Source organism: Prinia subflava, chromosome 3 (assembly GCF_021018805.1).
Source record: "Prinia subflava isolate CZ2003 ecotype Zambia chromosome 3, Cam_Psub_1.2, whole genome shotgun sequence".
NCBI classification, from domain to species: Eukaryota; Metazoa; Chordata; class Aves; order Passeriformes; family Cisticolidae; genus Prinia; species Prinia subflava.
This window is the reverse complement of record NC_086249.1, coordinates 69,124,012-69,145,349: the sequence shown is the minus strand read 5'-3', so window position 1 is coordinate 69,145,349 and position 21,338 is coordinate 69,124,012. Positions and strand designations below refer to the sequence as shown.

Genomic DNA, 21,338 nt, shown 5'->3' with positions numbered 1-21,338 from the left:
TCAAGGATACTACTGAACATGCTTCACATGAAGATTGCAAAGGGTATGGATGCACAGATGTGGATGAAGTCAGGCAAAGTATAGCTACATTACAGTATTTGCATCTTCCAGTTTATGTCAGGAGACATAGATGGCAGTGAGTAGCATCCTTCAAGAAGTGATAGAAGTAACTTCCTAGGGGATAGAGCAACTTGATTGGAGTTTATTTTAGAGACTACCATTTAGTAAACTAACCTGCAGTAAAGATCTGCCTGCAATGATACTTGGGCAAACAGCTGTGTATGATCTTGGCTTAGTCAGTCTTACAGCTGAGTATTCTGAGGCAGGTTGTTATTCCTGACTGAGCTGCAAAAGGGGATGATTCACTGCTCTTTTACTGTGTTTCTGAGAGGAAATTGTTGGGGGATTCTCAGTGTACTGCAGGGCTGAGTCAAACACTAATACTTGATCTTCTTCTACCTGTTCCTCAGAGAAGAGGGGAGGATAGAAGGGCATGAGATGAGACTAGCAGAGGGTTTTTCCACTCTTCTCCCTTTCTGTTTAGGGGAAGTGCAGAAATGAAGAAATAGAACCCTTGCACCATCAAACTCAATGAGAGTTTTGCCACTGACTGCTCTGCAAAAGGATTTAATTTCTAATGTTTTAAATATAGAACAGTGTGTTTGTACTCATTAAAAATGGCAGATTGAAACAGAGTTACATATCCAACAGTTTGAAACAAATAAAAATACCAAAACCCCATGATGTGAAGGAGTCATGCACTTGCTAAGTGTTCCTCCTTACAAACATGAAGATTTAGCAGTGTATGGGAGAAACTAGCTGTTTATTTATTTCAGCTATAAATACAATGAAAAAGGGGAGTTCCTTAAATTTGCTGTACTGCCTATTTCTGACACTGAACACATTTCTAGAGTACAGCCTAGTTCTCAGATTTAATAATGTAGTGTACTTCAGCAATTCCAAGAATTTCTTTTGAGTATTTCATTGCTTAAGTGAAACTTACATGTCTAAATCCACTTAACTGCTTTGAAACTCTTGACCTCTAAGAAAACTCTTCAACGTGTGAGTGTGATGTGTTCTCATAAACAAGTAAGGAATTTATATTGAGACAGGTAAGTGTACATGTGACACATATTGTATGCCATGAACTTATTTATTTTTGTGAATTGTGCTTTTGCCAGTGTAGTCAACAAAAAACATTATGGACTTGCACACCATTTAAATGACAGGATGGGAAACCAGTGTATTTACTTTTGCAGATCACTTGGAAAACTGCCTGCAGTAATGCTGGTCCTGAAGTTCCTTTTTGACATAAAGCCCCCTCACAAATTGTAAATTAATGTACACTTTAACCTGTGCACACTGTTTCAGTTTGCATTAATCATTATAAATACAACCAGTAAGGTTAATCCTGCTGGTTGTTTAAAAGAATAAGATAACAGTGTGCAAGGGGTGAATAATGGAATAGAACTGCAGCTTAGAAGGGGATGTATGGCAGTGATAGATACCATTTTAATTTTAATGATTTTATTCTTTGCACTGCTGGGATAGCAATATTAACTAGAAATTAATTTTAAAAATACTTAAAAGCCTTAGGGGTGGGAATGAGGGCAAGAATAGACAGCTATGCATAGGTATGGTTGTACAGACAGACATAGAAGGAATGGAATTTATTTGGCAGTCTTACAAGTCTCACAATTAAATGTACTGATAAGAATTGATCACCTTAGGCACTTTATAATCAAAAGAAAAAGGCATCAATAAGACGTGATTCAGGTAAATTTAAGACAGTCATTGATGATAACACAACACATTGGTCAATTAAATGTTAAGATTCCAGCTGAATTCACAGTGAAAATACTGAATAACGTTTTGTGATTTCAGTTCCAAAATTGAAGAGATGGTTTTCAAAAAAAGGACAATTTCCTTCATACTTGATATAGCCAAAACAATATAAATCTATCACTTTAAAAAAATCTGGAATTTCTGTATTTTCCCATTTTTCAGGAATGACTATGAAAATGTTACTCAGTGATATATACTAATGTGACAATTTTAAAAAGTGCTATCAATTTTCTTTGGAAAAATAAAATAAGCTGAATGATTTTCAAATAAGAAAACATCTAAATTTGCAGAATTGGACCAATATTATCAGACATGTTATTAGTTTGTTTCATCATTTAATTACTGTATACTTCTACTTTTCTAAAGTCTTATGAGATACCTTAGAATTCCATTGAGAATTATCAAATAAGAACTGTATATTACAAATATAGGACAACAGCATTTTTCTATCAAAGGATATTCCTTTGTTGTTCAAAAAAATGTTTGATGCTCATATTTTTAAAGAAATCCTTTGAAGTTCACTTCAATAGAAACTCTTGCCATACAGACCAGACAAGATTTAGTTTACTAATTAGCTGCTTCATTTTGATTTAGCATATAACAAAATCAAATCACAATTATAGATTTTTTTATTAATTAAACTTTTAAAACCAGCTGTGTATGTGCTGATGGCAAACTTTTAACCTGCCTTCTTTTATTTAATTTTCTTTCTTATTAATTCCCAGCCTGATTTAATGCTCTATGTTTCCACGCAGACAATGCACTCACCAGCTGAAGAACAGGAGTTAGAAGTGAGGCTCATACAAATCCTTTTTGTAAAATGAGTTTCATGGCCCATGAACAGCAATTCCCCTACAAGATCTCCCCACAGTTCTGTCATACACTCTTATAAATTTCACCATGGTGCTAAACCCATTTTTCCTCCTTCGCTCTTATTCTGCCTTTCTGTGCTTCCCTGGTGTGAGTATTTCTTAAATCCCTCCGCATATGCCTTCACATCAAGAAAGTGTTTCTGAAGGCAAAATTAATTAAAGGACATATGGGAATAATTTTTGAAAGGATGGCTTATAGGGAAAAGAAGTTTAGGGTTTTTTTTAAGAGTTTGGGAATTTGTAGGAAAGGAAAATTACGCATTTTCTTTACTCTCCCTTACTTAACCAACTTCTTTCTATCCATGTCTCTTCTTGGTCTTGAGGACATACCCCAGAATTTATAATTTTAATCCAAAAACTCACATTACCTTATGGGTCTCTACTGTCTTTACTGCTTGATCAGTCCTATTTTCTGTAATCCCATCCATCTCTAGTATCATTCAGTGAAGCAACTCTTGTTTAGGTAGTGTTAAAGCTGTTAGTGTTACAAATCAGCTCTACATGCAACTGAGCTGCTCTTTTAGTTTGCTGGGTATCAATGAGCAGAAGTTAACACAGCTCTGTGAAGCTGAAATGGTGAAAGGAGTCCAAAAATTGCCTTGTACCCCTCTACACACAATCTCCCAGCCTTTGAAAGAAGAATTGATAGTACCTGCATTTAGTGCATCTATTGGTTTGTCTTTTGTAGGACCTGCTTGGTTTTATGCTCCAAGTACGACCATAGTTATGAACACTGCACATTATGCTTATTTCTTTTTACACAGCATCTAAGTTTTGAACTCTTCTTAATCCTATTTGGAAAAATATCCAAAAAAACCTACTGGAAATTGTGTGAATGTTTCTAGAATATGACCAGAAGGTCTCAGTCTCCTTTGTTGTATGACTCCAGCATCTCCAGATTTACAAGACATGATTCCTATGGGGCCCAGTCCAAATCCAACCTTAAGATCATGACTTTTTTAGAAACTGGGGAAATAATTTCTTCTGCTACTACCTGAGATGGAAGCAATTAAAATAATCAATGTATTTTTCATTCTGGGATGCTAGTGTGTTTTATCCAAGCCACATTAAACTGAGTAATCTTTCCAAATCCTTTGTGTTAGACAGGTCTAACCAGTGGTTTTACCTTACTGAAGGAAAAAGGGATATCACAGCTTGGCTGCAGTAAAGGTAATCTGGCAGATGAAGCTGGAGACCAGATGCTTTGCAAGAAAAAGGGAAGTATAAAGCCAGTCACTGCTCCTTGCCCTCTGAATTAATGCCAATCAAAATCTCTGATTAGCTCTGCTATCCCCCTGCCCAAGCCAACAGAGCCTAAATTGTCAGCAGTTTCCAGTGCTATTTCCGGTAGAGAGAAGTACTTCTGTGGTTCTTCTCTGTCAAATTTTGCTTGATTGGAAGCCACCTTACTAGAAAGTAGGTTTTGAGCCTAAGTACAAAAAGGTTTTTTTTGCTTCTAATTATTAATCTGATCACTTCTTTAATGGAGCATTTGATCTATTTCAAAGTAATCTCTTTTTATATGTAAATCACGAGTTTGAGAGTGTGCTAATTAAATTATGCAAGGAAAATGCAAGGAAAAACTGTTCTAATAAAAAGGTGGAAATTCTATTAAAATGTTTGATATTTGTTTATATAGACTTCCAAAGGAGGTAGCAATTGACAGTCTCAACTACACTGTACATCATGTTCCCAAGGCAAATGCAGTACGTACAGTAACTAAGAAGATTAATCTACTCTGTGAGGCAAGGCATTGCAATCAGAAACCAATAATCGATAAAAACTACCAGTATGACCCAGGAAAAGATTTTCATTCATTCCAGGTTAATGGGTTAACTTAATTTCTTAATTGCAGATATTGTAAATAAAAATGCCCAGTCTGACCCAGGAAAATATTTTCATTAATTCAGGATAGAGTTTTCTTAATTGCCTAAAGCTCACATTTGGCAATTTTGAGTTCAGAAGGGAAGATATCAAAGAACTGAAGTATTCTAATTTTTCTAATGCTGATCAAGTACTTCTCTAACTTTTAAACAGCTCAACAATACCAGAGCTGTGAAAAAGCACTGAAATTTAGCTCAGCCATCTAAAGAATTTCAGAGCACACAATATAATAGTCATTGTACTAAGATAAAAAGCTACAATAAGATATATAAAATAAATAAAGTCCAATAAATAAAATAAATAAAGTCCAAGAGATTTTAAGAAGCTCCAGCTATATATAAAACTTTTCCATGAAGGAGGGTTTTCTCTTAGTGTATTTTCCAGGAAATACAATGATAGCAAGGAGAAAACCCACTAAAAAAGGTTTCCTTCCATGAATAATTGCTTTCTTAGAATCTCATTTTCCAGATTCTCATGCTATTTGGAAATACTGACAGCAGGTTGTCCAAAGATGAAACTAGATGTTTCCACATCTATATTTTGATATTGGAAAAAAAATAGATGGAAATATTTTTTGCTGTTTCCATGTCAGAAAAGCAAAAGCTTCCTTGAAGCATTTGGATTTAATTTTGTTTCACCATCACTTCTTCAAAATTAAGAAAATTGTACCCCATCTCTCTTTTTTTCTTTTCTTGTTCTTCTTTCCTATTAAATTGTTGGACTGTTAGTGCTTTCTCAGTTATTGGGCATTTAAAATAGTGCTTCATCATTCTACAAGAGGTTGCAGGCAAATAGAAATTCAATCTCTGCTTATCACAAATTGCTCTCTGTTGTTTTTCATGAACCCAAAAGAAAAGATTTGCCCTCAAGTCTTCCCAACAGCAGGATTTACATTTTCAGTCCTCCAACTCATTCTGAGTACTCTAAGCGCTCTCCTGCCTCTTGTCACTTTATACCATCAGCTGAACACCCCTCTAAGACATTCATGAGACATGAACGCTGTTGTGAGGAGAGCTGGGTTACAGCACATGTGGCCAGCACTAAGCCTTGTCCCCTACAAAGCATCCACAGAGTTAGTAGGTACCAACTTTGGTGTAAGGACCTCACTCATTGGAGTTGACACAGCCATGAGGCCACGCTGAAACACAATCTGACTTCTTGAGCAAGTGGTTTAAACTGTGAGGGAGCAAAGGGGAAGGCAGGCAGTGTATTTCACTGCTCTCTAGCACGGCTGCACCTGGCTTGGTACATGATTAATTTCCTAAAAATAATGTAAAGAATTCTGAAGGATTTCATGATGATCCTAAGTATTAATCGCAGAATGAGGTGCAATGCAGTCTACTGCTCTTTCAGCTCATGAGTTAATTGTTACAATAACAGCAACTTTTTCCTTCGTATTTATAAAACAGCTAGTAAATCTACAGTACAGTAAAACATAAAAATAAAAATTATTCTAATTAATTGAGAAATAAAAGGCCAAAGAAAAAATAGGCAGTGAAAATGGCTGATTCACACCTGGTTAATAAATGACATTTCAGAGACATGATTCTTGAATTGAAATGTAAGTGAAAGAGTAAGTAGCTTATTGAAGCAATTTCAGGTAGGCCTTCCAGGTGAGATCTTCAAAGGCATATAATTCAAGGAACAAGTGTTAATTGAAAATTGTTGGAAGTGAAGTTCCTAGAGTTCTAACATGTAAAAGTCACAGAAATTTTGAAGGCATTGAAAAAAATTACAGCACAGGTAGAGTCCATATTCTTTCTATTGTCATGCACCTTCCCTGAAATCTGGGGGAAAATTGAAGCTCCTGTAATAATTGATTACTCATCAAAATTATGTTTAGAGTGAATCTGAAGGAGTGAGCAATATATTATGTATCACAGCTCATAAATAGCACAGCTTCAAAAGAGTAGCAAACAGATTTAGTATTAGAGGTGAAGTTATCTTGCTGCAGAGTAAGCCCAACATTGCTACTTTTTTCTTTTGTGGTCAATGTATTTTCAAAACATAAATATGAAAGCATAGGAAATGTCAACATTGTTGACATACATAAAAACAAAGACTCTATTTAGAGGATCCTGAGGGAGGAGGTACAACTGACACCAAAGAAGGCTTCAAGCATCTGCACCTCATTATCTAAAAGTCTCTCTTTTCTATGTAGCCTCCCATGGACAACTCCAGCTCTTTTCTCTCTTCCTTGTACAATTCCAGCTGGCTCCTTCCTGTCCCTAGCACAGCCACCTTACCCTGTCTGTATCACATCTTACCCTTTCTGTTCCTCACACAACCTCCTGTCCCTTCCTCCTCACAGCATGACCAGCAGACTCCAAGTGACTCCAACCAGCCAACTCACTCTTTATCACACCCAGAGCTGGGAGGGCCAGGCTGTCCCCACTCTTTGGTAATTAACACAGCTGCAATAGATCAGAGGCAAGATTGCCTTCAGCACTGTCTCTACCTGTCTTCCCACAGATTCGGCAACAATATGTAAACACAGATAATGCTATAATGCAGATTGTTAATCAGCTGGAGTTTTCAGAGAAGAAATTAGAAAATACAGATTAGAAATGTCAAGCGCATCCATTATAAGGTGATGACTGAGGACAGCATCAGCAATTGGCTATAAATTTGGCTTGCCCTATAAGTGTCTATTTATATAAATGTATATATGTGCATACATATATTGTGTATATAATTCTATATTTATGTGGTATTTATCTATAATGTAAGCAGGTGGGAGTGTGTCTATACCTATTCCTGTACCTGAGTTTCACAGACTGCTAAGGTTGGAAGGCACCATAGTGAGACTTCTGGCCCAACCTCCCAGCTCAAGCAGGATCACACTAGGGCACGTTGCACAGGCATGTGTCCAGAGGATTCTTGAATATCTCCAGTGAGGGAGACTCTACAGCCTCTCTGAGCAACCTGTTTCAGTGTGTGGTCACCCACATAGCTTAAATGCATTAAGGTTAACATATATAAAATGCCCTAAAGTTAAATGCATTTAGCACTGTGATTTTAAGCTAGTGTGGTATTTTTTATTGTGAGAGGAAAATAACTTTTACACTTTCTCTTTGCAATGCTCTGGGATGAGGGAGCGTATTAATCCCCAAAGGACAGGTAGGTGATTAATCACACCTTAGTAAAGTAGAGAGTGAATGTCCACCCAATAGCTTTGATGAAGTCACTAGATATAAAACAAAAATTAATTTGGTCTATTTAATTGCACATTTTAATCATTAACTATTTTGACTTATATTTTCTGAATTGATCTGTATTGCTATATTTAGAAAAAAGAATAAAACTTCATATTATTTGGGTTCTGGTTTGCATTTCATTCTATATAGCTTGAGAGAAAATTACTGGTGAGGTGATGATATACTTATTAACAGTTCTAAAATTCTGACAGGTAGGTAAGAATTTCTATGCATTGTTGTTATCATGAACAATTTAAGTAGTATTTTTAGATTTCTTTTATGTTGCAGCAGCTGCTCTCAATTTCTCTAAGTCAGATTGCAGTTGCTGAAAGGCCACTTACTTCCTCTGTTCTTGCAAAGAAAATGACACACTGTGTTAGCTGATTTATAAACTGGTGGGGTGGAGGGTCGTTTAGTTTCAAAGAAGCCATTATTTCATGTATTTTTAGGGTAGAAGAGTCACCATTTTCTTTTTGACTGTTCTGTTAGAAGTTCGTGGGAGGAGAAAAGTGGCTGCTGTTAGTAAGAGGCATACAGAAGTGTATCTGTGCTACTGCTTTATTCTGTTGTTGCAAGATGTGAATTAACAGGATGCAGCTAGTCTGAAAGAGGCATATGCAACACATTCTTTAGCTCTATAGCAGAAATAGAAATTTGGCTTTCAAATCTAAGATCTAAGGGGAAAAAATGTATCTAATTTCTGACTGAAACTTTAGCCTTAAACGCTTGGTCACTCAAAAAACCTGTAAGATAAGTTTAATTAATAAAATTAAAAAATAAAATTAATAAGTTTAATTTCTCTTCATTAGGCTTTCTATCATTATTTCCATTTGTTTAATTCCTAAGTCTGTATTTTCTAATTCTTGCTGTGTTATGGAGCTTACTTTGTTCCTTTGATCAGAATTCAGTTTGCCTTTTTTTAAAGTAGCTTTTAATTTTCAAATCAAAATTAGACATGCTAAAAGGCAGGAGAATCTGTGTAAATATGACAGATTGATAGCTCACCTGTATCTTCAAATATTAGAGACATTTAGACTACTGGAAGACCCTAACTATTTCTGATTTCTTTATGATTTTAGCTATACTATGTCATCTGAAAATTAGTTTTGTTGCCTTAAAACCATATTGTGGTAGCACAAAATCCTATGCTTGCTGATTGGAGAACATATTTACATGTCCTGAAAGATTACCATTATTTAGTCATAGTCCCATTTCCAGCTTGTTTTGAGGCTTCATGGTAGGACACCCTGTGAAAACACAGATACAGTGGCTACCTTGAGTTTTTCATCCTAATCAGATGTGGTAGAAGGTGGAAAGAGAAGCACAGTACAGTGAAACTTATAGAATATTTTATTAGCCAAGACAGTTTACTGTCTATAGTGCTCATTCTGCTAGGCCATTGTCACCTGTGCTCCAGCCAGAAAACATTTATAGAAAAATTTCCAAATGCACATTCTAAAACTTGTAAGAGTCATAATGTTTGTGTTTTGGGGACTGTTTTCCTCCCTTGCCTATCACGGCACCACCTAAATGATCTCCTGCAGCTGATAACAAAGGTTCTGTGTTAAGATGATCTGAAAGTAACACAGAGTTTCTAAGGAGATTTTTCATTGAACTGTGGATCTTAAAAGGTCTTTACATTCATCTTTACTTCATCACTACCCTAAGAACTTCCTCTCTACCATCATAAAAATGTTAAAGCAAGCCTCTGTAGACAAAATTGCTGAAGAACCACCCAGCTGTCATTGCACTGGGACAATTGGCCTGTACTGTAAAGCCAATACTCCTCCCTTGACATCACCAAGCATCTGACTTATTTCCTTTGCAGTATCTAAAAGCCACCTCTTCCAGCTTCTTTCAAACTCATCCTTCACCTTTTTTACTCAATGAAGTTGCATTATTTCAATTAAATTTATCCAGCAGTGAAGTTCCTCTCAAATAGGGTAGTTGTTATCTTAGATTTATGGTGTTTCCTTATGTCCCACACTGATATATAACTGCATCAATATAAGGTTTTAAAAAGCTTGTTCCCATAAAATTTCTGCTTAATGCTTAATAATTTTCAGAAATGTTCAGATTGCAGAGCATGGGAATAATTGCTAAATTCTCCTTACATGCATATCTTTGTCAGGCAGTCATAAAGTAAGTTGAAAGCAAAATAATTTATGGAAAATTAGTTACATAGCTTGTAAAATGCTCTACAATGTACTGCAAACAAAAGGGAACATTTTCTGCAATTTCACAATTTTGTACTTGCTCAGATGGCCATTAACCAACAAGATGAAAATCAAATTTATCCTATTCATGCTATGAATTATCTGTGATTAGCAGTGTATAGAATGTGATTTTCTAAAGCTTCTTTCATATTCAAGGTATCTTCAAGCACTTTGGAAAAAAAAAAGAGACTAAATAAACACCATAAGTATACTAAACATGTATAGGATAAAAAAACTTGCCCTTTTCTTTAGGCCAGGACTGAATCTTTGCTTAGTGACTCTTAAAAATCTTGTGTCAGAGTCCTAAAGTCAAGGGGATTTTACTATTTCTAGTTTTATATATTGTAATAGTTTCTGAGGCATTTGATGTGTCCTGCTTTCAATGTTAAATCAAGAATGACTGGCAATCATGTTCCTTCCTTAGTGGTATAAATTCTATCCATACACCTTAAACTGGCCCTTCTCTGTATAACACAAACTCCTTTTATATGTATTTAGGAGTCATGAGCTAACCTCTGAAATGTCCAGAAAGAACGAGAATTTACCTGCAGTACTTTCATTTTATTGTTATTTGACTTAGTGTTTTCCAAGCTGCTATAATGAACCTGAGTTTGTTCATTATTTATTTGATTTGTTAGCTATTCTGAGCAACTTTTCCATATTCTGTGATGCCCACATGACTCCAGCTAACTGGGCTTTATGAAGTGAAGGGGTACCATAAGATTTGTAGTTCTGTTCCAGAATGCATCTCCACACATCGTGGTGATTCTGTGCATGGAAATAAGCTGGGACTTGCACTTCTCTTTGTGCCACTGCAGTAGTAGGATCTAGGCTCCAACAGGCCCATAAGGAAAAAAGGCTGGATTAGCACAAATGTAAGCTTTTTCAGTTGCTGTTCAGTAATATCACCCAACTCTTTTGTGCACATCTAAACAACTTTAACAAATCAAAGTCTATTCTAACCACAGAGAGGATGGTCTTCCAGTAGGCGTGTATAGACAGGAGTACAAATAACATATTTATAATAATGATAGGTGTGAACTTAACCACAATGATCATGTAGCCAGTGTAATGTCTTTAAACAGGTATAGCTGGAAGCTTGGCTGGAATCTTTAGCACAATCAAGCTTCCTTGTGCAAATAGCAAAAACCAATGAAGACAAAAAGGGAGCAAGAAGTTTGCCAGAGCCATTCCATTATAACATTGAGGAAGAGATACTATTGGTTTATGAAGTATTAAAGTATGTCTAAAATATAAAGAAATACAGATACAACTGTATTTTTGCCATTGATGAATGCACAATTAAAGAGTATCAAAATCTGAAAAGAAAGCTGTTTACCCCTATAGTGATTATCAAAGTCTTTTAGTTAATGATGTTTACACTGTTCATTAATTGGTTTGGTACTTTCAAGAGCTACCCTGCCAGTTTGACAATTATGCAGTCTAAGCTTTTCACACGCTAAATAGCCAAAATAAGCAAAGCTTTTTTACATATCAAATCCTCAACATGTCGTGCTCAGTACTAATAAGTTTGATGACTTTGTAGGTAATTTTTTATTCTTCAATACTATTTGTTCTCTTTTTTTTTTCTTAGACTACCACCAAGACTATTAGTATTATCTGATACAGTCTAAATTTCTATAGGTCTAAACTGAAACTGCTGAGCCCTTTGAAGACACCTCTTTCAAAGTTTCACATCATAATATTAAACATTATCAGCTATGTCAGTTTTGAGTTAGTAATATCAGGGTATATGGCCCATGAGTTCTTTCACTGTTGAGTCTGTCAGATGCTACAAGTTTGCAACATTTGCCATCTTGCTTAGTAAATAATACCTATTATGGACTTGAAACAAAAATCCTATATGAAGGATGGTGATACAAAGAGCGACCTGATGTACATATCAAGGCCTCAAAAGGAATCTAGCATTAGGAAAAGGTAGTTTCATATTCAGTAACTCGAGTTTGCTTAGTGACTGCGTTTTGCATGGACCACTGCTTTCCAGAGCCAGCGTCTGTGGCTCGGGCTGTGCAAAGTGGCAGCTGCTGTGGATATTCTCCAGGGCAATGAGCTGGCAAAGGCAAATTTATGTCACTCATCCTTCCTCTGCCATGCAGGAACGTGGGAGGAGTATTAAACAATATACCCCATTCTGATACTGCTGGAGTGACAAGACTGCTTTAGGCCATGCATTGTAATGCTCTGTAAGACTAAGTAAGCCAGATAGTCTCTACCTGTCAGCAATTGCAGTGTCATTACTTGAGTTTTTGGGTGAATCCAGGAGAATTAATACAGTTTTTCATTCAGAGTTCCTCAGCTGCACCAAGCATGTTCCTAATGTTAAATAAGTAGTATTTTAGAAGTCTTTTTTGCATTCTTGAAATTCCCATCTGAGCACAAAACAAGTCCTTTTCTCCTTTGTGTATTTCCAAACTATTAAAGAATTTGGATGATTAATAGTTTGTCATGTACTGGTTTTTATGGCCATTGCATCTCTAATGCACTGTGCCATACAGGTTCTTCGGTGTCCTGGACACCGAGAATTAGCATCCTGCATGAAGTCAGATGCCAGCATTGTAGATAATCATAGTAAATGTAAGAAATTCTTCGTTGTTGTAGTTGATTGATGGCAGCAGCAGGGCATTTCACTTGAGACTTCTTCAACACAGCTAATCTTAAATACAATTTAATATTAGATATAATTTTATCTGGCTGACAGCAACATCAGAATATTTCTTTCATCTCATTCCTACACAGCTTAAGAAACACACATCCAAGGGCTAAAAAAAGGTCAGTAAATTAAATAAGAAAAAAAATTGGAATTATATCTCCTCTTTCAAGTTTGCATGGAGAATTTTCCATGCCTATGTGCTCTGAAAAGGGCTGTAATCCAAATGATACTTTGCTGATCTGATGATCCAAAATGACTTTCAAGGCTTGGGCAAGAGCTGTGGACTAAATTCACCTTTCATTTAGGCCTCATTCCAAATACGAAAGTACGTAAAAAGATGGTGGATTCTCATGGTTGAACATAACAGCAGAGGTGTGTCTGAACTGTTCTAAAGGTGCAAATACAAATTAAAATTCTGTGATGTGGAAAGAACAAACTAAGGCAGATTAGAGTTCAGAGAAAGCTGGGCACAGTAGGTGTGTGGGTCAGAGTACTGTGGTTGATCTCCTAAAGATACAGCAGTCTGTCTGACAGGCCAGTGGGAAAGCTGCTTATCATGCACAACATTCATGACAAGTGAGCAGCTAGATTCTGACAGGATGTAGAAAAAAAATCAAGAAACACAGATCTTGCGCCCATGAACTGGCCAGTCCTGGGATTTAAAAATAATGATTTTTTTTTTAATCTCCTCAGCGTAGCATTTTTGCTGTGTGTGTAGTGGAGTATTTGCTCAGATACCTCCATCTTGCTGGCCCTGTGTGTTTTCTGTCCCTCTGCCAGCACCTAGGTGCTTTTCTTGTTCCTCGCCACAGCTCTCTCTTAATTTGTTGCCTCAGCCAGCTGTTCCTGCCTTTACATTGCCTGTGCCTGGCTTGCATCCTGTCTGAACTTCCTTCCTTATTATCTTACTGTTGAATCATGTTATGTCAGTGTAATACTTTATTAGCTAAATAGTCTCCTTTCAGTTCAATTGGGAAGGTGACTTTGACAACAAGCTTTATTGAATCTTACTGAAAAATAAAAGGTGCTGCAGAGAGTCCAGGGAAGGGCAAGGACCCTGGTGAATGGGCTGGAGCACAAGTCTTATGAGGAGTGGCTGAGGGAGCTGGGGATGTTTAGCCTGGAGAACAGGAGGCTTAGGAGGGACCTTATTCTTCTCTGTAACTACATGTAAGGAGGTTTTAGTAAGGTGAGGGTCAGTCTCTTCTCCAGATTACAAGTGACAGGGTAAGAGGAAATGGCTTCAAGTTGCACCATGGTGGGTTTAAATTAGATATTAGAAGAAATTTTGTAATGGAAAGGGTTACCAAACATTGGAATAGACTGCCCAGAGAAGTGGTGGACTCACCATCCTTGGAATTTTTAAAAAAACATGTGGCTATGTCACTTGAGGACACAGTTTAATGGTGAACATGGTGGTGGTGCTAGGTTAGACTTGATGGTCTTAAAAGTCTTTTCCAGCTTTAAGTATTCTGTGATTCTGTGAACCAAACTATGATTTGGATATTATTTCTGTTATTGCTATTTATTTTCCAGGATTAAATGTGCTGCTGCAAAATCTTTTTCTGACTGTCTGTTCTGGTTCTAGCCAGGACAAGATTAGTCTTTGCAGTGGTCAGAATGGGACATGGCTAGAACCTGGAGGTTATTCTATACCACCTTATGTCATTGCTGGGGTCAGGGGGAAAGGAGTCCCTTGCAACAAAGAGTCTTTCCTTCTGGAGGGAGTGGCAGAGGGACTGCTCGTTAATGCTGATTCAGAACATTTTGCGTATGATTGACTCACCTCTCTCTTGTACACTTGTTATTAATGTTGTTGCTGTAACTGTTCATTTTCTTATCTTGTTGCCATCTCCAGTAAATTGTTCTTAGCCCATGATCTTTACTTTTTGTGCCTCCAATTCTCCTCACCAGCCACCAGCAGAGAAGGGTAGGGGGAGTGAGCAAGAGGCAGTGTGGTTTGGAGCATATCAGTGGCAGCACTAAACTGAGGAGTGGCATTCCTAAATCACCAGAGTGTCCAAAGGTACAGACTAGATGACAAAGTGGGCATATATGTACATGCATATCAAGACAGTTTATGCATTTTTATTTTTCCTGCATTAACATTTTACTTCCCTGTGAAAGGAGATAAAAGTGCTTTTTGCTACCTCACTAGTTTCTTTTAGCAAGTACTTTCACATATGAGACAGAATACTTCATTATTATGATGGAAATTTTGACACCATTAAAAATACAGTGTAAAATATGCGGAGAGACTTTCTGGTTAGAATTTGTGTGAAATGTAAATGTAAAGTATAAAATGACACCTGTTTTTAATCACACTGAAAAAAATGCATGCCAGTATCCCTACCTTTAATTATTCTATTCTTATAGCTTGCCTTGTGGATTAAAAAATAAAAGCAAGACCTTATTTAGCCACTATTTTGGTGACTTAGCTGTGCTTTAGGTATTAAGCCCTGCTTGTTCTGTAAAATTTCTGAATGTAAGGCTTATCTCCTGAACTTCCCTTTCTAGAATAGAATATACAACCATTTTATGTCATTAGGGTCCAAAGGAAGCCAGCTTGCATGAGAAGGGTTAGACCTGTGTACAAGGTAGACCTGTCTACAATGCTACCTGTAATTCACACAAAAAGTCCTAAGGGACAAGAGGCAATTCTATCAGCTTGTATGTTTTTAAATATGTGCTTAGTCTCCAATCAGCTTCAATTTAAGCAAGCTATCTTAAACTCCAGAGGAATTCTTCAGTAGGCAGGCACAAGGTTTTTCTAAAAAGCTGAATAAGTGCTAATCCTTGCAGCCTCCAATACATCCCATATTATGTTCTAGTTTCATCAAAAAAGAAACACATAACAACCCTGTATGAAGAGTAGTGTGGTTAAGACTGAGCTTCAGGCAGGGTTAAACATAAAATGTCAATGCTGACAATTCTTCATGAATATAACAATCTTAGTCATTAAAGACTGAGACAGTATTTTACAGCTATATGCACATGAATTTTCTAACATGTTAATATATCTTACAAATGTAAAAATGTGTGTTTCTTAAATTTTACTTAACTCTGAAGTAGATGATCTTTGAGATTCCTTTCAACCTAAACCACTCCATGATTCTATGGATTTCACATTCACAAGCCTCAGTTCTCCTGGGGCAGTGTAACTACTCCGTTAGAAGGACAGTACAACAGAAAACAGTCCAGGTTTCTGCATTGCAGTGGTGGTAACTTCTTGAAATGTGTACTGATGAGATCAGATGTTCTGGAGGGACCTCATACTTGCCAGGAAGGAGTAATTGGTCAGGTGGTGAGATTCAGGAGCAATCTTTTTTGCAATGACCGTGAGAATGTGGAGTTCAGGAAACTTCAAAGAAGGAACAAAGCCAAAAGATAGGACCACAACCCTGGTGTACAGACTTTTTCATGTTCCAATGTCTGCTTGGAAGAATCCCATAGTGTACAGTCCTAGTGATTAGAGGTTCCAGAAGAACTGGTTGATTTTCAAGGATCTTCCTCCTTGAAGTTAAGAAAATGGTCTCCTTCCAGGAAATCAAACAAACGTGGCAGAAGGTCCACATAATTGAACCAGTAGTTCTGGACAAAACTCAGAATTGAAAAGAAGACATACAAGAGATGGAATCAGGGCCAAATGTCCCAGGAGGAATACAAATACCCTGTCTGAGAGTGAAGGTATAGGATTGAATCTGCCATGACATGGAAGGTAACAAGAAGGGTTTCTATATATGTAGGAGAAGCAAAAGGAAGATTAGAAAAATGTTGCCCTGCTGTTGAAAGGATTAGGAGACCTTGCAAGGCAAGGCAATGGCATAGAAATGGTTGAGGCCTTTTTCACCCATCTTGACAGGTAAGACTGACCTTCTGGAATCTCAAGCCCCTGAGTTTTGGGAGAAGGTCTGGACCCATGGTGAACAGTTGAACAAAACAAAAGACTCTTCCACTGTGAAGGTGGTCAAACAGTGGAACAGGTTGCACAGGTCGCAGAGCCTTCATCTGTCAAGATACTTGAACTCTGACTGAACAAAGTTCTGGAATACCTGCTCTAGCTGACTGCTTAAGCAGGCATAACCAGACTAGATCATCTCAAGAAGTCCCTTCCAACATAAATAATTATGTGATTATGTGAACATAAACCAGTACAGGTACACAAAATCTTTAGGGAAAAGATGGAAGGAGGCAGAGTTCTTTTAAATTTTGAGTTCTATTTTTCCTGAAATTTTGTTAGTTAATACTTTTACATATAAACCCAGGAACAAATAAAAATGGCCTTTTCCACTGTAAGTACAACTTACACACAGACACAAGGAAACATAATGGTATATAACACACTCATATTAAAGACCTGAGCTGTGGTCAATTGTGGAAATTTGTCAAATTATATCAATTTTAGTGAGCATTCATTCAAAGATTTTTTAACGTAAAAACGTATGTTCTGTGTGTTTGACTCTAGCTTCTACAGTGGCTGACCCAGTGAGGGAAGTGGTTAAGTTTTCAGGGTAAATCATAAGTCCATGGTCTTTGTGGTAGAGGCTTAGAAGTTACTACTTTAAACTTCTGCATACATTTTACATATCTTATCCATAATGTTTTGGCACCTCACAGATGTAAGCTCCTAGACACTGCTCTGTGCCTCTATTTCTCTTCTCTCCTGTGCAGCTGCAGCAGCAGTGATGCAAAGCATTAAGTACACAGATATGTGAATTATCTGTGAGTACTTCATAGCTCATAGGCCCAAATGTGTATATCTACTATATGTAGATGTGTTTTATTCATTTAGGTAATAGTTTAACATCAGACGAATTCCATAAAGCATATGTTTCTTGAGCTAAAGCAGTGCACAAGACAGAATTGATGTAATTTTTTCCTCAACAATAAGTTACTGAGATTTGCATGAATAAATCATAATGCCAGGAGTATTAAGCAAGGCAAAATGACTAGATACATGTGCTCTTTATGCTTTAAAACATACTAAAGTAATGGATATCATATTAAATTATAAACCTACAGTAGGAAGTAAATTGGCATATAAAAACTAAAAAGTTAAATATCTCAAAACCTGCACATGTAAACCAGTTGAAGCCATATATTAAAATATATTTTAAAGAGTAATAAATTAGAATCATATAAAAAAGCTTTAGAATAACATGTTATAGCTGATTGTGTTTTGACAATGTAATAGAACTTTAAAATGCATGTGGTTTGACTCCATTTGTTCATAAAATTTACTTTTTCTTTTGTAGAAAATGATGAGGTCATCCGTGTTTCATATGTTCATATTAAGCATGGTTGCTGTGGATGTGATTGTTGCTGCTAGCAACTACTATAAAGGAGAAAATTTCAAGAGACAATATGATGAATTTTACCTTGCTGAGGTGAGTATGCTGAAATAACTATCTGGGTAATTTTCAAGATAAGCTAAAGTAAAAAATGTGACTGTCAAGAACATTTTAATGTGTAATTTTTTTATTCCCTGAAGCATTCCAAGAATACTTTGCTAACTTGTTCAACTTTCTCTGTCTGACAATGGCTGACAGACCTATCTTACAACCTTTTGAAAGGCAATTTCATCAAACAAAATATTAGTGGTAGTGAGCTGAGGCTTAAGTATAACATCTGCAGGCAATGCATGGCTACTGAATTGCTATCTTTCTCTAGCGGGAGTGTAACATTCAGAAGAATTTAACTTTTAAAAGATGACAAAATGTATTTAAAAAATGTAATATAGAATTTCTTCCTAAATAATCTTTATTTGATATATATACTTAGCTTCCAGAAGATCCTTAAGCATAACTAAAATAATGTTACAAATAGTCTGGCTTCAGCAATCACAAGAGCACACCACAAGAAAAAAAGATTTATGCAGTCATGAATTTTGTAAAGGAGGAGTCTGTGCTCCTGAACGAGTGAATTGGAGGTACAAGTGACATTCTGACAGGGAGCCTGCTTGAATCATTAACTGGTCAAAGATCTTACTGTAAAGCTTGCACTAGAAATCCTAGAACCTTGCCTGGATAGGACACATTTCTACTTTATGCTGACTGCAGTTTCCCTGGCTTCAATAATTACACAGTCCTTTGGAGCCAGAGGGGATATTCTTAGACTAGAGTGAATGATAGCAGAATGCTCCTGGTTGTTTCTCTGGTTTTGGTTGTTGTGTGGTTTTCTATGTCTAAATATATTTGATATTCAGACTCATATGCCCAACCTTAAACCCTTTAGTCCTTAACAGTACAATGTTTTATGAATCTCCTTTTTTAAAGGAAGGTTGAGTTGAGACATATTTTTCATCTTAGTTTCAAAATTTGTATCTGATCTCTTAAAATCATATGAAGCTGAGAGTTCACCAGTTCTGGGACATAAACGAGAGCAAAAAAACATATTAAAAACAGCACCAGAGTCCAAACCTTTAAAAAAGTGCAGATTATAAAGCCAGCAGTGCTGCATCATTCTTTGTTGTCTCTCATGCTGCTGAAGATTGCTTTAATTTGTATGAATATTGAGACAATGTTGGCGTGGACAACAATTACAAGAATAATTGTGAAATGTGTTGTCTTTATTTTATCTCAAGTTCTAAGACTATTTGAAAAACAACATGAACATGAAAATTATTATCCTGAAAATAAGACATTGGAATAAAACCAGCAAATGCTGGGTTGTCTTTTAAAATGCTCCACAGATCTTAGAGTAGAATTGAGGACAGGGAAACTCATTTTAATCTCCATCATGGTTTAGCTCCAGCCAGCAGCTCAGCCCCATGCATCCTCTTCTTCACTCTCCCTCAGTGCAATGGGGCAGAGAATGGTCAGAATAAAAGTGAGACAACTCATGGATTGAGATAAAAGCAGTTTCATAGGTAAAGCAAAAGTCATGCACTAAAGCAAAGCAAGGGATTTGTTCACCACTTCCCATGGGCAGGGAAACCATCTCCAGGAAAGCCAGGCTCCATCAGCCATAACAGTAACTTGGGAAGACAAACAACATCACTTTAAATATCTCCTCCCTTCCTTCTGCTTCCTCTAGCCTTATATGTTGGGCACAATGCTCTCTGGCATAGGATATCCTTTTTTTCAGCTGGGATCATCTGTCTTGGCTGTTTCCCCTCCCCACTCCTTGTGCACCCCCAGCCTGCTCCCTGGTGGGATGAGAGGCAAAAAAAGCCTTGAGTTTTTGCAAGCACTGCTCAGCAACAGGTGAAACATCCCTGTGTTACCAACACTGTTTGCCTCACAAATCCAAAATAACACCATACATACTATCATGGTGAAAGTTAACTCTGTCACAAGCAGATCCAGTACAATATCCTTGGCTGGAAAAAAGTGATTAATTCAGCATTAAAGCCTGAGGCCATGAACTCTTCACAGCAGACATTTTTGCTTTGTGCCTAGGATACAACAAGTGGAGCCTGGATTCTTAACAAAATAGCATTAATTCTATTTATATTCAAAATAGGGAACATTGCCTGTCCTATTTCTATTTTGGCTCTGAGTATATAGTATAATTATGCTTTTATTAATCAGTGCTAGAAACAATCTCTTCAACATTTATTTCAAGTATAAAGTTTGCAGGGTTTTTTTTTTTCCAGTATAAATACTTGCCAGGGTTTATTCGAGGTGAGTATATAATGTAGACTAGTGTATTATAATTCTGTCCTATAAGCAATGTCCAGTTAATTCTTTAACAATACATTTTTCTCTTTCTGCATAGCTTAGATAATTGATTTCTTAGTGGAGAGGTTGGCAGAAAACTCATTTGTTTACCTTCTTACATTTCCAGGTATATGAGGTAAAGTATTCTGGGATAGATAAAGGTGGGATTATTTATTTGTAAAGCATTTCTTATATCCATTAATTGGATTTCCTGGTTTTGTTTTTCTTTTTTTTTAATCCTGGGATGCTTTTATTAGAGGCACTATAAAAATCAAAGTAACAAAACCCTAGTACGTTATAAAAGGAGGAACAAAGTATCAGAGGAGCAGAGGAATAAAAAAATCCTGAGAGAGAGGAAAAATCGATAAGCTAGTGTCATTTTCTATTTGGTTGTTGTGAAACTTGTTCTTTGTAGCACAAAGGGTGTACAAGGAAATATTTTTAAGAGCCTTGAAGAAACTGAATACTCAAGCAATGCAGGTTATTCCACAGTGTTTGTTTGCTTGGTGAAAGGACTAGTTGGAGCAGGATGTGCTGTTGCTGCTCTGTCTTTTCCATTCGACTAGGCTACGGAAAGCTTTCCCTTCAATGGGAGCTGACTTGAGCAGCCAACAGAGGTGAGGATTCACTTTGCTAAAGGAAATGGCCAAATCAGCTGCAGCAAGCATATCTGGCTTTCTAATACCTTTTCCAGAAGTTATCTTGGAAGCTGCTGGCTTTAGGAGAAGACATGTCTAATGAACTATATCTCTTGGTACATTCTATGTATCACACGTTGCAGTGGCCTAGAATCATGGAAATACATCCACTCAAACTCAGTGGGCAAATCCTTTTTTGAGATGCTCCATAGCAAGAAAAGAAAACTGCTTTCATTGTTGGAAAGAAAAGACACTCAAGAAGATAGAGGTTAAACAAGAAGCTAAAAGAAATTAATCTATACCCAGATACTATTGTTTGCATAAGTTTGTATACTGAGTAGTAAATAAGAGGTT

At 36.7% G+C, this 21,338-nt stretch overlaps 1 protein-coding gene across 6 annotated transcripts in view; it reads left to right on the top strand.

The window, feature by feature from the left end:
* Positions 1-21,338, top strand: part of NALCN (sodium leak channel, non-selective) — a 238,554-nt gene that overhangs the window by 105,181 nt on the left and 112,035 nt on the right. For all 6 annotated transcript variants that reach the window (XM_063392374.1, XM_063392373.1, XM_063392371.1 and 3 more), the window contains one exon: positions 17,941-18,072. In XM_063392374.1, coding sequence (XP_063248444.1) covers positions 17,941-18,072 — 132 coding nt within the window. The remainder of the gene's footprint in view (positions 1-17,940; positions 18,073-21,338) is intronic.